Here is a 12,777-nt window from a genome sequence, read left to right as displayed (position 1 = left end):
TGGATTAAGTCCTTAATGGATTAAGTCCTTAATGGATTAAGTCTTTAATGGGTTAAGTGAGAAACACTTAACCCTAATCGTCATTTTATGTGAAACCCTAATTTCACATGGGTGTATTGTTGGGCCTTCTATTGGGCCTTGATGATTGCATTATTAAATGGGCTATCCGAGATCAAGCAAATGGTCTAGAATAATTTAATGAGCCTAGGGTAAGGCCCATGTAAGGGGTTTGGGCCCAATTTAGAAAATTGGGCCATAGTTTGGGCCTTAATGATTATATGATGTTGGGCCTTAGAATGAGACCATGTATAGCCTAGGCCCAATTTGGAAAATTAGGCCATGTGTTGGGCTTTGATTTCCTAATTGACTTTGGGCCTATGGGTTGGGCCTCGGGCTTGAATAAAGCCAAGCTTGGGGTAATGTAGTAATTATCCAAGTATGTACTCATGGTTATGTAGTGGAACCCAATTATTAATTGGGTGTTATTTTGGTGTTGACAGTTCGGGAATCTGTCAGCCAGCAGCTGGGGGTGAGTCTGCAGAACTTCAGCAGTGTGGGATTGTGTCTGCGGGACTTCAGCAGTGTGAGGTGAGTTACCTTCTTGTAGCGGTGGGTCTACGGCCACAATGTCGGCCCACCAGTAGGAGTTGTATGTTAGATGATTGTCTTTGTGATATTCATCTAGGTTTGTTACTACCTGATATGTTATATGCTAGCATGATATGTAAATGCGATAGTGGTAGTAGGAGGGAATAGTCCCCAAGGTCGGTTGTTAGGACCGAAGTGTAGGTCGGACACCCCAGATATGTCTGATAATATGTTTATGTTATGATATATGTGATAGTAGCTGTAGGGGTGGAATAGTCCCCGAGGTTCGGTTGTTAGGACCGATGGGTAGGTCAGCACCCCAGAACGGCTTGACTCGGGTAGGTCAGCACCCCAGAATGGCTCGACATGGGTTCGTCAGCACCCAGAATGGCTTGACATGGGTAGGTCGGCACCCCAGAATGGCCGGACCGGGTAGGTTGGGCACCCCATAATTGCCTGGCAGTATGTATGCTATGTGATGGTATGGTATGTGGTATGATGGGGGAACTCACTAAGCTTCGTGCTTAAGGTTTATAGTTTTGGTTTCAGGTACTCGTTTTCAAAGGAAAGGAGCCGACTTGATCGCAGCGCATCACACTATGGTTTTCCGCACATGAGATCCTTGGGGATTACACTCTGCTATTGTTCTATGATAACGTGTTTTGATGAATTTTACTTTGGTTTTTGACATGACCTGATATTACGGATGTTTCATTATACTGCTGGTTTTATAATAACGTATTTAAAAATGAAAATTTTGACCTGTATTTTTGGGATGTTACAACTTATTAGGACTCAGTCATGTGGTTTGGACTTCTGGGACTAAGCATTAAGAGCTTAATGAAGAATTTGGCTTAATGGCTGAGTACGTTGGACGTACAAGTCTGTACGTGCAGCGTACAAGCCAAATAGCGTGTACGCTTAGCGTACAACTGAGTACACTCCACGTACTTAGTCAGGTGGGATTTTGCATTTGGGCTTTGAGTTTGGGCTTGGGTGCTTGAGTTCTTATTGGGCCATCTGAGTGCAAGTAAGTGGTTTGGGCCCAATTTGGAAAATTAGGCCTTGGTTGATTATTGGGCTTTTGGACCTTTTAGATTGTGAGTTTGGGCCTTAGTCTTGGAACAAGCTATGTTAGAGGTAAAATGGTCTTTTTACCCCAAGTATGGATTTATGGTTATGGATTGGAACCCAAATGTTAATTGGGTGTTGTTTTGGTATTGTTTAGCTCGGGGATTCGTTGGACCAGCAACTAGGGATTTTTTAGTATGATTCAGCAGTCGAGGTGAGTTTCCTCACCATGTATAGCGGGTCGAAGGCACCAATGCTGACCCATGATCTATTATGTTAGAATACTCATTGTCTGTATGACATTAGTATGTGTATGTGATTTTATGCTTACTAGGTCGGGCCCGACGATTAACATGTATGCTATTACTTGTTATGTAGTATGAATTGTCTGTGGGCGGGACCGTTATGCGAGTTAGGGCGGGGTCCGTTATACTCATTGGCTGGGGCCCGTTATGCGAGTTAGGGCGGGCTCGTTATACTCATTGGGAGGGGCCCATTATGCGACTTAGGGCGGGGCCCGTTATGTGTTATATGTTTGGTATGCGGTATCTTGGGGAACTCACTAAGCTTTGTGCTTACAATTTTCAGTTTATGAATCAGGTACTTCTGGTTCCAAGGGGAAGAGCTCCGGTTGACTGCATCGCACACACCACATGGATTCTGCTTTTGAGATATCACTCTGATTGTTATGATGTTTGATATACTTATTTTCAGTTGGGTTGTATGGATAATGTTTTTGGAATACCGTTTTATTTAAATTAAAATGAAATTTTTGGATCATATTTTTGGGACGTTACATCCGCACTTGCCGCAACCGCTCCGACCCTGCTGGCCTCTAGATCGTCAAAAGTCTTGGGCTTCTTCGTTGAGCCCTCCGTTGTCTATGTCTGAACTGACTTCCACTTCTTCAGAAGCTCCAAATCAGTCTCCATTTCTCGGGATCTGGCAATTGTGTCATCCAAAGTCCTGCAACTGGATATGCTCACAAACTCCCGAATGTCATCCCACTGAATATCATGATACTTCTTCATCTCTTCGTCCGCAACATACTATGGAACCAACAAAGTTCTCTTCCGGAACTTGACGGTGATCTCCGCCACAGTCTCCGTAGTTTGGTGAAGGTCCTGAAACTCTCTCGCCAACTGTTGCACCTCAATAGCTGATGCGAACTCTACTCTGAATCTCGCAAAAAAATCATCCAAGGTTATGGTTGCCACTGCCCAGCTCCCAAAGAGTGTCCAACCTCCTCCCACCAATCACGAGCTCCATCAGAAGGCAAGATGAAAATTCTACCTTAGACCCCTCGGGGCAGAAGCTTCTCCGTGGAACATTCACCATGTCAACGATCCATCGTCTACTAGTAATCGGGTCCTTCTTCTCGAAGAGCTTTGGGGCTCCACAAGGATTAGCACTTACAACTATGCTCCTGTATTGTATTTCTCTTTCCATTTCCTTGTAACTTTGGAACCGATTTAGCTCCTTGCTGTCGTGTTCCTTTTATTCTATAATATATTTGTCTTTTCTAAAAAAAAGATTTTTTTTATAGAATTCTAAAAAAGAAAAAAGAAAAAAGAAAAAAGAAAAAACCAAGTAGTTTTCATGTACATGTACAAGGAAAACTAACTTATGTTAAAATAGCGAGGGTGCGATGGTATTTTCTTTCAATAATGTGGGCAAAAATCAACTTCTTTGAAACAGCTCTGACTAGAGACGAAGTCTATCCTGTAAAGGTCACACCCTGGTTTTCCGAGAAGAGCAACAAACTGAGATCCATATCTTCTTCTTTGTTCGTGCCTGCTAGATATTGTTAAATCACCCAACTTTTTTAATTCAATCTAGCTGAATTCGCAGCAGTTCAAACTTCAAATCGAGATACTAAGTTCCCAAAATGAGCGACAGTGATGATGACGACCTGTTACAGATGGCTTTGAAAGAGCAATCTCAGAGAGATGTCAACTACTCAAGACCATCTCAGTCTCGATCCTCAAAACCTGTAGTCAATTTTGTTCAACCGCCGTCAAATCACAGGTCTGCTAAAAACCCTAATCCAGTGACCACCACAAAACCACAACATCGTCGGAACGCTACAGAGGACGATGATGAATCGGAAGTGGAGATGCTTAGTATTTCTTCAGGCGATGAAGATTCGGTTGCTGATCAGAAGGCCGGGTCGAGGAATCGGGCCAAGGGTGCAGGTAGAGGTGGTGTGAAGGATGATGATAAACTTTGGGTTGGGGAAGAACCCGATGCTTGGAAGCGAGTAGATGAAGCAGAGGTATGTATGATTATAAAAATCTAGGATGTATGTATGCATCAATTTGATCTTTCATGTGATTTCCAAGTTATCATTAATCATTTTAATTGTGGTGGCATCATTTCTGTTTTTACGATGTATTCAAGTTAGCATCATGCTATTATGTAGTTAAGCATATAGGGTATATGTCTAAAGAATGGAAAAAGCACCCTTGATTTCTCACATTGGAGTGCAACTTCTATAGACAATCATGCTAAGTTTCAGGATCTTGAACTATAAACGGTTGGAATGCGTATGACCCTGATCTAGTTAAGTTCAGGGAGCAATTGCAAGTTCTTTTCTATTGCTAAAAGTTACAAGCTTTTTGGTCTATGCAGTGTTTAAAGAACAATTAATTGTGGATAGATGAAGTAGTTGTTAATTTGTTATGGGTATTCTCTTTAGGCTTGACCTTGGGTATTTTCCACTAAATGAGGAAATATGATAAGTATTTTGTTGTAAAACATATGTATCATAAAATAATGCATGTTAAGTACATTTAGACAATTATGTTTGTTTCAGTGTCATTTTTTTGTTCTCGATTATATATAAAGTTAATTTTCATTTTCGTAATATAACCGTTTTTTGTTGGTTACTATATTTAGCTTGCTTTTGGTCACCCCATATGCATATGTGTAATGTGTTATATACTTTATATTCGATCTTAAATTTTCGGGATTTTTTTAAATTCAATACATTGTTTTTGAAAACACAAATGCGTTATTCATAATCAAGGGGATTAAAATGAAACAGATAGTGGTGCAAGTAGACATCAACTAATTATTTACTTTGAGGAGGATCATGAGCTAATCCATAAGATTTATCATGATCACTTAATTTACGCAATGAGTGCATTTATTTTCAGCGTTTTCAATAAACTTATTTGGATAAAAAATATGTAACATAATTTTAAAAGCTGAATTATGTGAAACAACTTGTATCATACAGTTATAATGCACCTCTGTTGGTTTTTGATGTATAACATCCAAAATATGTTTTTCTGATTACCAAAGATTCTTGTTTTGGCATCAATGCTAATCTTATTTTTAATTTTCTTTGTTTTCTATTTTTGTACTTGCATGAATTAATTTCCAAAATCTGGAATAAAAAGATACTATTAATTATTATACCTGATATTTTAGACCTAATTGATTTGTAATTTAATTTTCAATTATTTAAATACCGGCATCTCATGTGACAATTGATAACTCACTTTCCAAAATCCAAATATTATATTGCTTTTGTAATTATATTACAAAAATCATATCATAAATCAAGGTATACATATAATTACATCATGAAACCTTGTATGTTACATTACAATATCTCAAGCTAACAAAATATTAATGCTGTAGAGATTGTATGATACACGTGTAAATTGCTTTGTTATTTGTATCATACAGAATATAGGTAACAAAATCGGGTTTCATTCATTAGAATAGATTTCTGATGATGGATTTATTTGTTTTTTAAACAATAATTAAATTTTCTAAAGTTTACATGGTTTGACAGCTTGGCAGAAGGGTCCGTGACATGAGGGAGACAAGAACACCACCTCCAACAACAACTCAAAAGTTTGAGAAAAAACCATCAGTTGCTATAAAAGGCCTCAATAATTTACACTCTTTCTCCCGTGGCATGGAATTTGTAGATCCTCTTGGACTTGGGTAATGACTCTCCAAATGACCATTTTACCCTTACATTCCCAAAAAAAACAAACTTCACGATATTATGTTAATTTTTTATGGCAGGGTTATAGACAACAGAACATTGAGGTTGGTTAATGAATATACAGCAAGTTCTCCATCCAAGTCTGACAAAGTAGATGCTGATGTTCGAGGTAAATTTTGATTTTGATTTTTGTTTCTTTCTGCAGTTATGGATTCAGAAGTTAGTTTTATATAAGCTTTTATAGTTTTATACTAACAAATATGATTGAATACACACAGATAAATTGATGTATTACTCTGAAAGTTTTGATCCAAAATTATTCCTATGTCGGGTCCACCAAGATACAGCTGCAGCAGACTTGGAGGCTGGTGCTTTGGCATTGAAAACTGATCTTAAAGGAAGAACTCAACAAAGAAAACAATTGGTCAAAGAAAATTTCGATTGCTTTGTCTCTTGCAAAACAACAATTGATGGTAACTTATCATCAAATAAAATAGCAACATACTTTCATTTATTCCTATTGCAGCATTCTACTTTGAAAATACAATACAATTTTCATTGCTATAATTAGGTAGATGAATTCATAGTATAATATCCTCTTATAGCAATTTTATCCAAATACAAAGCAATTAGATTTCTCAAAGTATAATAAGAAAAAACTGAAACTACAAAATAGGATGCATTAATAATAAAAAAGACACTGAAAGTACAAATACAATCCTGTAACAGAATACTTTAGTATACAAAACATTGTTATTTCTTGTATTATATAGAATCATATATACATATTCTACAGATATTGAGTCAAAATTGAGAAGAATAGAAGAAGATCCGGAAGGTTGTGGAACATCTCATTTATATGGTTCTATTCAAGGAGTCACTTCAGTGGCTAATCGTGCTTTTGCACCCCTACTTGAAAGACAGGTTTAATATTTTGGATGTGAATTTTTAAAATCCGTTAAATTGGGAATTCTTTTTATTAATTTTTTTTTTAAATAAACTTTAGGCTCAAGCAGAAAAGATTAGGTCAGTTCAAGGGATGCTTCAGAGATTTCGCACTTTATTTAATTTACCAAGTGCAATACGTGGTAATATTAATAAAGGAGATTATGACCTGGCAGTCAGAGAATACAGAAAAGCAAAGTCAATTGTTCTCCCTTCTCATGTACACTAACTAAACTCAACATCTTTTTCTAAATAATTTATTGAATATATTTGTCATTACTTTTAATTATTTTACAGGTTGGAATATTGAAACGTGTTCTTGAGGAAGTTGAAAAAGTGATGAACGAGTTCAAAAGCATGCTTTATCGGTCTATGGAAAATCCACAGATTGATCTAACAAATGTAAGGTCAATGGTCAACTCTAGACTTCTTTTAAATTTAAAATTTTAATTTTTTTTTTCTTGTAGCTTGAAAATGTTGTGAGGCTTCTATTGGAGCTGGAACCTGAGTCAGATCCTGTACGCCATTATCTGAATGTACAGGTATGCATACATACACATACAGACACACTTGATACTTAATACATATTATATATTACATATTACATATGCATATTTATAAAAACTGTATTTTGTTTGTTTTCTTTTTTTATTATATATCAGAATCATAGGATCCGAGGTTTGCTTGAAAAGTGCACATATGATCATGAAACAAGGATAGAGAATTTACAAAATGAGCTACGGGAGAAAGCACTGTCTGATGAAAAATGGAGGAAAATCCAGATTGAATTAAATGAAACTGTGAGCAAAATCTATTTATTTTGTGGATATATAATATATTTTCTATGTGTTAAAAGTATATTTCTCATGTACTACAAACAGGGTGATGTTGATTGTGTGAATGATTTAAATTCACAACAAAGAGATTCAGGTGCTGAAGAACTTGATGCTCTTAGAGGAAGGTACATAAGAAGATTAACTGCTGTAATTATTCATCATATTCCAGCCTTCTGGAAAGTTGCCATTTCTGTTTCAAATGGGAAATTTGCAAAGGTAATTATTTCATTTTTTTTTTTTTGTAAACTAGGTTTTTCATTTTTCATGTTTATGCTGATTTTTTTTTTTCTCTTTTACAGTCTTCCAAAGTCAATAAAACTGAGGAAAAGACGGGAGATGAAAAATATTCAAGTCATTCTCTTGATGAAGTGTCTGGAATGATACAGAATACCTTATCTGCATATGAATCCAAGGTAGATTTTCTTTTGTTAAATCTTGTTATTTTTATAAAATCTTTCTAACAGTAAAACATTAAATGAACTAAACCAAAATTCTTCAGGTTCACAACACGTTTCTTGATCTTGAAGAGTCGAATATTCTTCGCCCGTTTATGAGTGATGCAATAATAGATATATCTAAAGCCTGTGAAGCCTTTGAAGCAAAAGAAGCAGCACCATCTGTTGCAGGTATGTGTTTTGACCTTTTTGCCCCTCTGAATAAGTTTTGTGTTGATCTTAGTATAAATTACAATTTTTTTTTAATGGTAACAGTTGGAGCTCTGAGGACACTTGAGTATGAGATTACAAAAACTTACATACAGAGGCTTAGTTCATGGATGAGGGCTTCAACTGAAGAAATATCAAAAAATGAATCATGGATTCCAGTTTCTGTTCTTGAGAGAAATAAATCTTTATACACAATTTCTCACTTGCCTTTAGCATTCCGTTCAGTTATGGTCACAGCAATGGATCAGATAGATATGTAAGTTTAAGAAATATAAAAAAAAAAAAAAAAAAGTTAAAAAGTAGTATTCTATAATAGAAAGAACGAAAGTAAGATGCTATAATATTAATGGACAAATAAACAACAAATCAATAAAAGTCAAAAGATTAAAATCAAATGCTATTATTGCAGGATGATGCAGTCTTTAGGGAGCGAAGCAAGAAAGTCAGAAGATGCTTTTATCCTGTTTCAAGAAACTCAAGAATCCGTTAGGCTTTCGTTCTTAAACTGTTTGCTTGATTTTGCTGGTATGGAGAGGGGTATTTCTGTCTTTTTTATTTCCATTTTTTCTGTTAACTTATAATGGATCCATACCATATGATGCAAATTATTAGGTTACTTGGAGCAAATTGGAAGCGAGATTGGTCAAAATATATTAAATAAAGAAAATTCATCTTTTCAAAATGGGTATCCTGTTGATGATCTGGAAGAAAGTTCATCTGATCCTCTTCCTGGAAGTATTACACATCCACATCAAAAGCTGCTGATGGTGTTGAGTAACCTAGGATTTTGCAAAGATGATCTTTCTCGTGAAATGCATGATAAATACAAACACATCTGGATGCAATCCAGGTACGTTTAATTTTGTTTGATGTGGTTTGATAAGTCATATATATAATTGAAATAGGTTTGATGATTATGTGGTGAATTAATTATATTTCAGGGAGAAAGATGATGAGGACAATGATGTGGGAGATTTGGTTAGGTCTTTCTCTGGGCTGGAAGAAAAAGTTCTTTCACAGTATACAATTGCAAAGGTATATACAACAAATCAGTCTTAAATTAAATAATTAATAGATTTTATTTAAGTATAATCATCTTTAAGCTATAAGGAACTAAACCATGGTTCTTTTTTTTTTTTTTTTTGTCTCAGGCAAATCATGTTAGAACAGCTGCTGTCAACTATTTGTTGGATGCTGGAGTACACTGGGGTGGAGCACCTGCAGTGAAAGTGAGGACTTGACTTATATTTACATGTTTAGTCCCCCAAGTATTATGCTTATGTTACATTTAACTTTACTTTGCAGGGTGTAAGGGATGCTTCTGTTGAGTTACTCCACACTCTTGTAGCTGTACATGCAGAGGTATTTACCCTAAACCTGAAAACCCTAAACTCTAAACCCTAAACCCTAAAACTTGATTGCAGGTTTCTGCTGGTTGTAAGCCTTTGCTTGACAAGATACTTAGGATTCTGATTGAAGGCTTAATTGACACATTACTTAGCCTTTTTCATGAACATAAAGACACGGATGTAAGAACATTGGATGCAAATGGGTTCTGCCAGCTTATGCTTGAGGTAAAATTTATGATTATATGATTCTTTTTCTTCTTACAAATCCACAAAAATCCTACACAATTACAGCAATGCCATTTAAGTAGAAAGCTATCCTCACATCCTAATAAGAAAAACATCACATCACAATGCAGTAATAGAAATAGGATGTATTTCTTTCTTTTATAAAAATCCATATTGACAATTGACATGGGTTATGCATGCAGCTTGAATACTTTGAGACGATATTAAACCAGTATTTGAGTCCGGATGCAAGTGAATCTCTGAAATCACTACAAGGGGTATTATTGGAAAAAGCCACCGAAAGTTCCTCCGAACCCAATGATACTCCAAAGCATCGTCGCCGTGTAACACGTGGAAGTGATGATATGATTGCAGATGATAGACAAGGGACCGTGTCTCCAGATGAGCTAATCGTAAGAGACTCTAATTTTCTATGCAAAAGACGAAAATACCCTCCTCGTAATCAGAAACAACCTCGTCATGTGTAATGAACGCCAGCCTGAAGGGCATTTTCGTCTTTTGCACACCTTGTTCCATTCCATTCCATCTTCTTGGGTGGGACAAAAAATTGTAAATGCACACAAAACACAGTGCATTTTGTTTTGCGTAATAAAACAAAACAAAACAAATCGAGGATGTTTTTAGTAAATTTGATTTATGTTTTTGTGTTTATGTTGTTAGGCACTTGCCCAACAATGTAGCAGTGAGCTACTGCAATTAGAGCTAAAAAGGACTGAGATCAACACAGCATGTTTTGGTGAGTCGCTTCCATTGGAATCTGGTCCGGTTGTAGTGCCCAAACCAGGTTATGGTTCGTTTAGAGGCCCAGTAGACTCTTCTCCAAGCAGGGTTTACGGGTCTCCTAGTTTTTCAAGACAAAAAAGGAGATGAGGTTTGGATTTTTTTTATAATATATATACATCGAAAACATGATTGTATGTTTGTGTAGATGTTAGAATAATTAGCATATTCTTTAAACTTTGTGTTGCTTTGTAATTTTTAATCGGTTTGAGGTATTTCTGTTGTACATACCAAATTATATATTATGTTGTTTTTGATATTATTTCTACTATTTTTTTGGGTGGTTTTATGTTGTTTTAATATTTTAACATGTATACGTTTTTGTTTTTTAGTATTACAACAAATAGCCAAAAAAGAAAAAACCGAAATAATAAAATAAAATAAAAACACATTCTGAATAGAATTTATTTTTAGGGGCTAAAAACAGATATCTTACAGTCTGTTTTTGGATTTAGGCCAATGGGAAGAATCGTTAAAGGCGACACGGATAGCTTTAGGTTTTTTTTTGACAATCTGCATCTGCTTCTTAATTCAACAATTTTATCATTTAACATAGATGATTGAGATGGAACAAGAGAACACGGAAATTTATAACAGCAAGATAAAGGATTTTGTATGATCATGTGAGCATTATCAATGTGATAAGTATATTCAAACTTTTTTCAATCAATATATTCATGAAAAACACGACATTCAATCGAAAGACACCGCAAACATATCTAGTAAAGGATGATAGTTAAAGCAAAGGTTAAACACAATTATAATTAGCATTTTTTTTCCTATTACAAAGTTGTTATTGCAATATTATCCAAATAAAAAGCAAATTTCAATGCCATAATTTGATAGATTTTTCAAAATATAATAAAAGTACAATGCTATTTCTTGCATCCCTTAAAGCAACACAAATGAAAGTTTGTTGATTCTCTTTCCATCCACAAAAACCACCATCAATTACATTACAATGTAAAAACTTTCAAATGTCCCCAAATCTAATGAGAGAGAGAGAGAGATATCACAGGACCAAATATATGTGACACCATTTGTAGAGGACCTCAAGCAGTTCTTAGTGGAGGAGACACCAATATCACACCATCTCCTCTAACAAAAAGAAATGGAACAGTCCGCCTTGTGCTCTGCAAGAAACAGCAACATACTTTTATTAACTGGTTTATCATAGCATCATATTTTCCTTTCAATCTGAAAAAAACTTTCTGCTTTTTTTTTCTTATTAAGACATTGCACTTGAAAATTCTATCCAGTTGCTATAATTGGGTACAGTTTTTCAAAGTAAATAAAAAAATTCACAACATACCCGGACAATCTCTTCATATGTTTCATCATCAATTTCAACAGTTGTAACAATCTCTTCAACATCACCAAGAATCATGTTCAAATGCTGATCGTAAGCCTAAAAGTCAAAGAATAAAACAAACCATTCAAAAAGCTCTCTAGATAGCAAAAATAAAACAAGGAAGAAAGTGCTACATCTACATACAAAAATGATAATGCAAATAAAAATACAAAATCACTGCTGAATTTGACAAGTCTAAGAGGACCAAACCCCCATGTCAAACAGCAGAATTAGGGCTTATTTCTATCTTATACAATAAGACAAGAAATTTTGTATTTTCACAATATCCTCAACAAGTGATTAGGATAATTGGGAAATTAGGGTTCAAAAGCAACTATGAGGAATTTCCACGGTAGACAATTAAACTGTTCAAATCGGAATAACAGAAGAAAGATTAATCGAAAGTATTCTAATACTGCTAAGTGTAAAAGTTCAAAACCCTAATTTAACTTTGAGTGTAAACCAAATCCGCTCAGAGATGGAAGATATTAGTTTGAAGCAAAAATTAAATTGGAGTGTAAGTGAAAGAGGCATACATGGAGCTTGCCACGGAGTTCGCGATCAGAACGAAGCTTGACGTAGATACGCTCATCAAGACTGAGCCTAATCAGATCCAGAGGCTCCTTAACTGCGCTTTCCTCTTCGCTCGCCATTCTCGGTACCTGTGGGTGGGACTGTTGTCGCTTATTAGGTTTTTGGGGTGTGTTGCCGAGGTTTTATGATAAACCTACTTTCCCTTTCGTTTCCAAATTCCAGCTGCTATGGCGAGTTCAAACAACGATACGACTTTTTGTAATTTGGTCTCACCTAGCGCAAACGAACTTTTACTTAAAAAAAATAATAATACTAAATTAAGCATTTAATAATAATAATAAAAAGAAATAAGTAATCTAAATCATATAAACGGGCATTTTAACTACGTTATAATTTTTTATCGTATCCAAAGTAGTTATGTTTATTCTGGAGTTGGAGGTGGTCGGTA

The 12,777-nt window shown here is 35.5% G+C and overlaps 2 protein-coding genes across 3 annotated transcripts; one reads left to right on the top strand and one right to left on the bottom strand.

The window, feature by feature from the left end:
- The first annotated feature begins 3,314 nt into the window (after positions 1–3,314).
- LOC145124026 (exocyst complex component SEC5A-like) lies at positions 3,315–10,706 on the top strand. 2 transcript variants are annotated; one of them, XM_079059238.1, is made up of 21 exons: positions 3,315–3,934; positions 5,465–5,619; positions 5,704–5,792; positions 5,902–6,096; positions 6,420–6,547; positions 6,630–6,788; positions 6,866–6,970; positions 7,036–7,110; positions 7,231–7,368; positions 7,450–7,620; positions 7,704–7,817; positions 7,904–8,030; positions 8,115–8,325; positions 8,479–8,594; positions 8,682–8,919; positions 9,011–9,104; positions 9,221–9,298; positions 9,375–9,431; positions 9,494–9,643; positions 9,847–10,056; positions 10,325–10,706. In XM_079059238.1, the coding sequence occupies exons 1-21, from the start codon at positions 3,548–3,550 to the stop codon at positions 10,532–10,534; spliced, it is 3,207 nt and encodes a 1,068-aa protein (XP_078915364.1). In that variant the 5' UTR covers positions 3,315–3,547; the 3' UTR covers positions 10,535–10,706. The 2 variants fall into 2 exon arrangements, with proteins under 2 accessions (XP_078915364.1, XP_078915363.1); XM_079059237.1 differs by having other exon boundaries at positions 7,231–7,620.
- Positions 10,707–11,255: 549 nt separating this feature from the next.
- Positions 11,256–12,572, bottom strand: LOC145123517 (sm-like protein LSM3B). The gene is made up of 3 exons (XM_079058726.1): positions 12,332–12,572; positions 11,757–11,852; positions 11,256–11,577 (listed from the first exon to the last, which is right to left on the bottom strand). The coding sequence occupies exons 1-3, from the start codon at positions 12,446–12,448 to the stop codon at positions 11,497–11,499; spliced, it is 294 nt and encodes a 97-aa protein (XP_078914852.1). The 5' UTR covers positions 12,449–12,572; the 3' UTR covers positions 11,256–11,496.
- Between the last annotated feature and the right edge of the window lie 205 nt (positions 12,573–12,777).

This window comes from Lactuca virosa, chromosome 7 (genome assembly GCF_052849685.1).
Source record: "Lactuca virosa cultivar CGN04683 chromosome 7, Lactuca_virosa_CGN04683_v6, whole genome shotgun sequence".
Classification (NCBI taxonomy): domain Eukaryota; kingdom Viridiplantae; phylum Streptophyta; class Magnoliopsida; order Asterales; family Asteraceae; genus Lactuca; species Lactuca virosa.
Note: the sequence above shows the minus strand (reverse complement) of the source record. Positions and strands in the feature narration are given on the sequence as shown.

Coding starts and splice junctions, on each gene's coding strand:
- LOC145123517 (XM_079058726.1), bottom strand. CDS start 12,448: ATGGCGAGCGAAGAGGAAAGCGCAGTTAAGGAGCCTCTGGATCTGATT. Junction 11,853..12,331: donor AACTCCGTGGCAAGCTCCAT/GTATGCCTCTTT, acceptor TTTGACTTTTAG/GCTTACGATCAGCATTTGAA. Junction 11,578..11,756: donor CATATGAAGAGATTGTCCGG/GTATGTTGTGAA, acceptor TGTTTCTTGCAG/AGCACAAGGCGGACTGTTCC.
- LOC145124026 (XM_079059237.1), top strand. CDS start 3,548: ATGAGCGACAGTGATGATGACGACCTGTTACAGATGGCTTTGAAAGAG. Junction 8,031..8,114: donor AGCAGCACCATCTGTTGCAG/GTATGTGTTTTG, acceptor TAATGGTAACAG/TTGGAGCTCTGAGGACACTT. Junction 9,105..9,220: donor CACAGTATACAATTGCAAAG/GTATATACAACA, acceptor TTTTTGTCTCAG/GCAAATCATGTTAGAACAGC.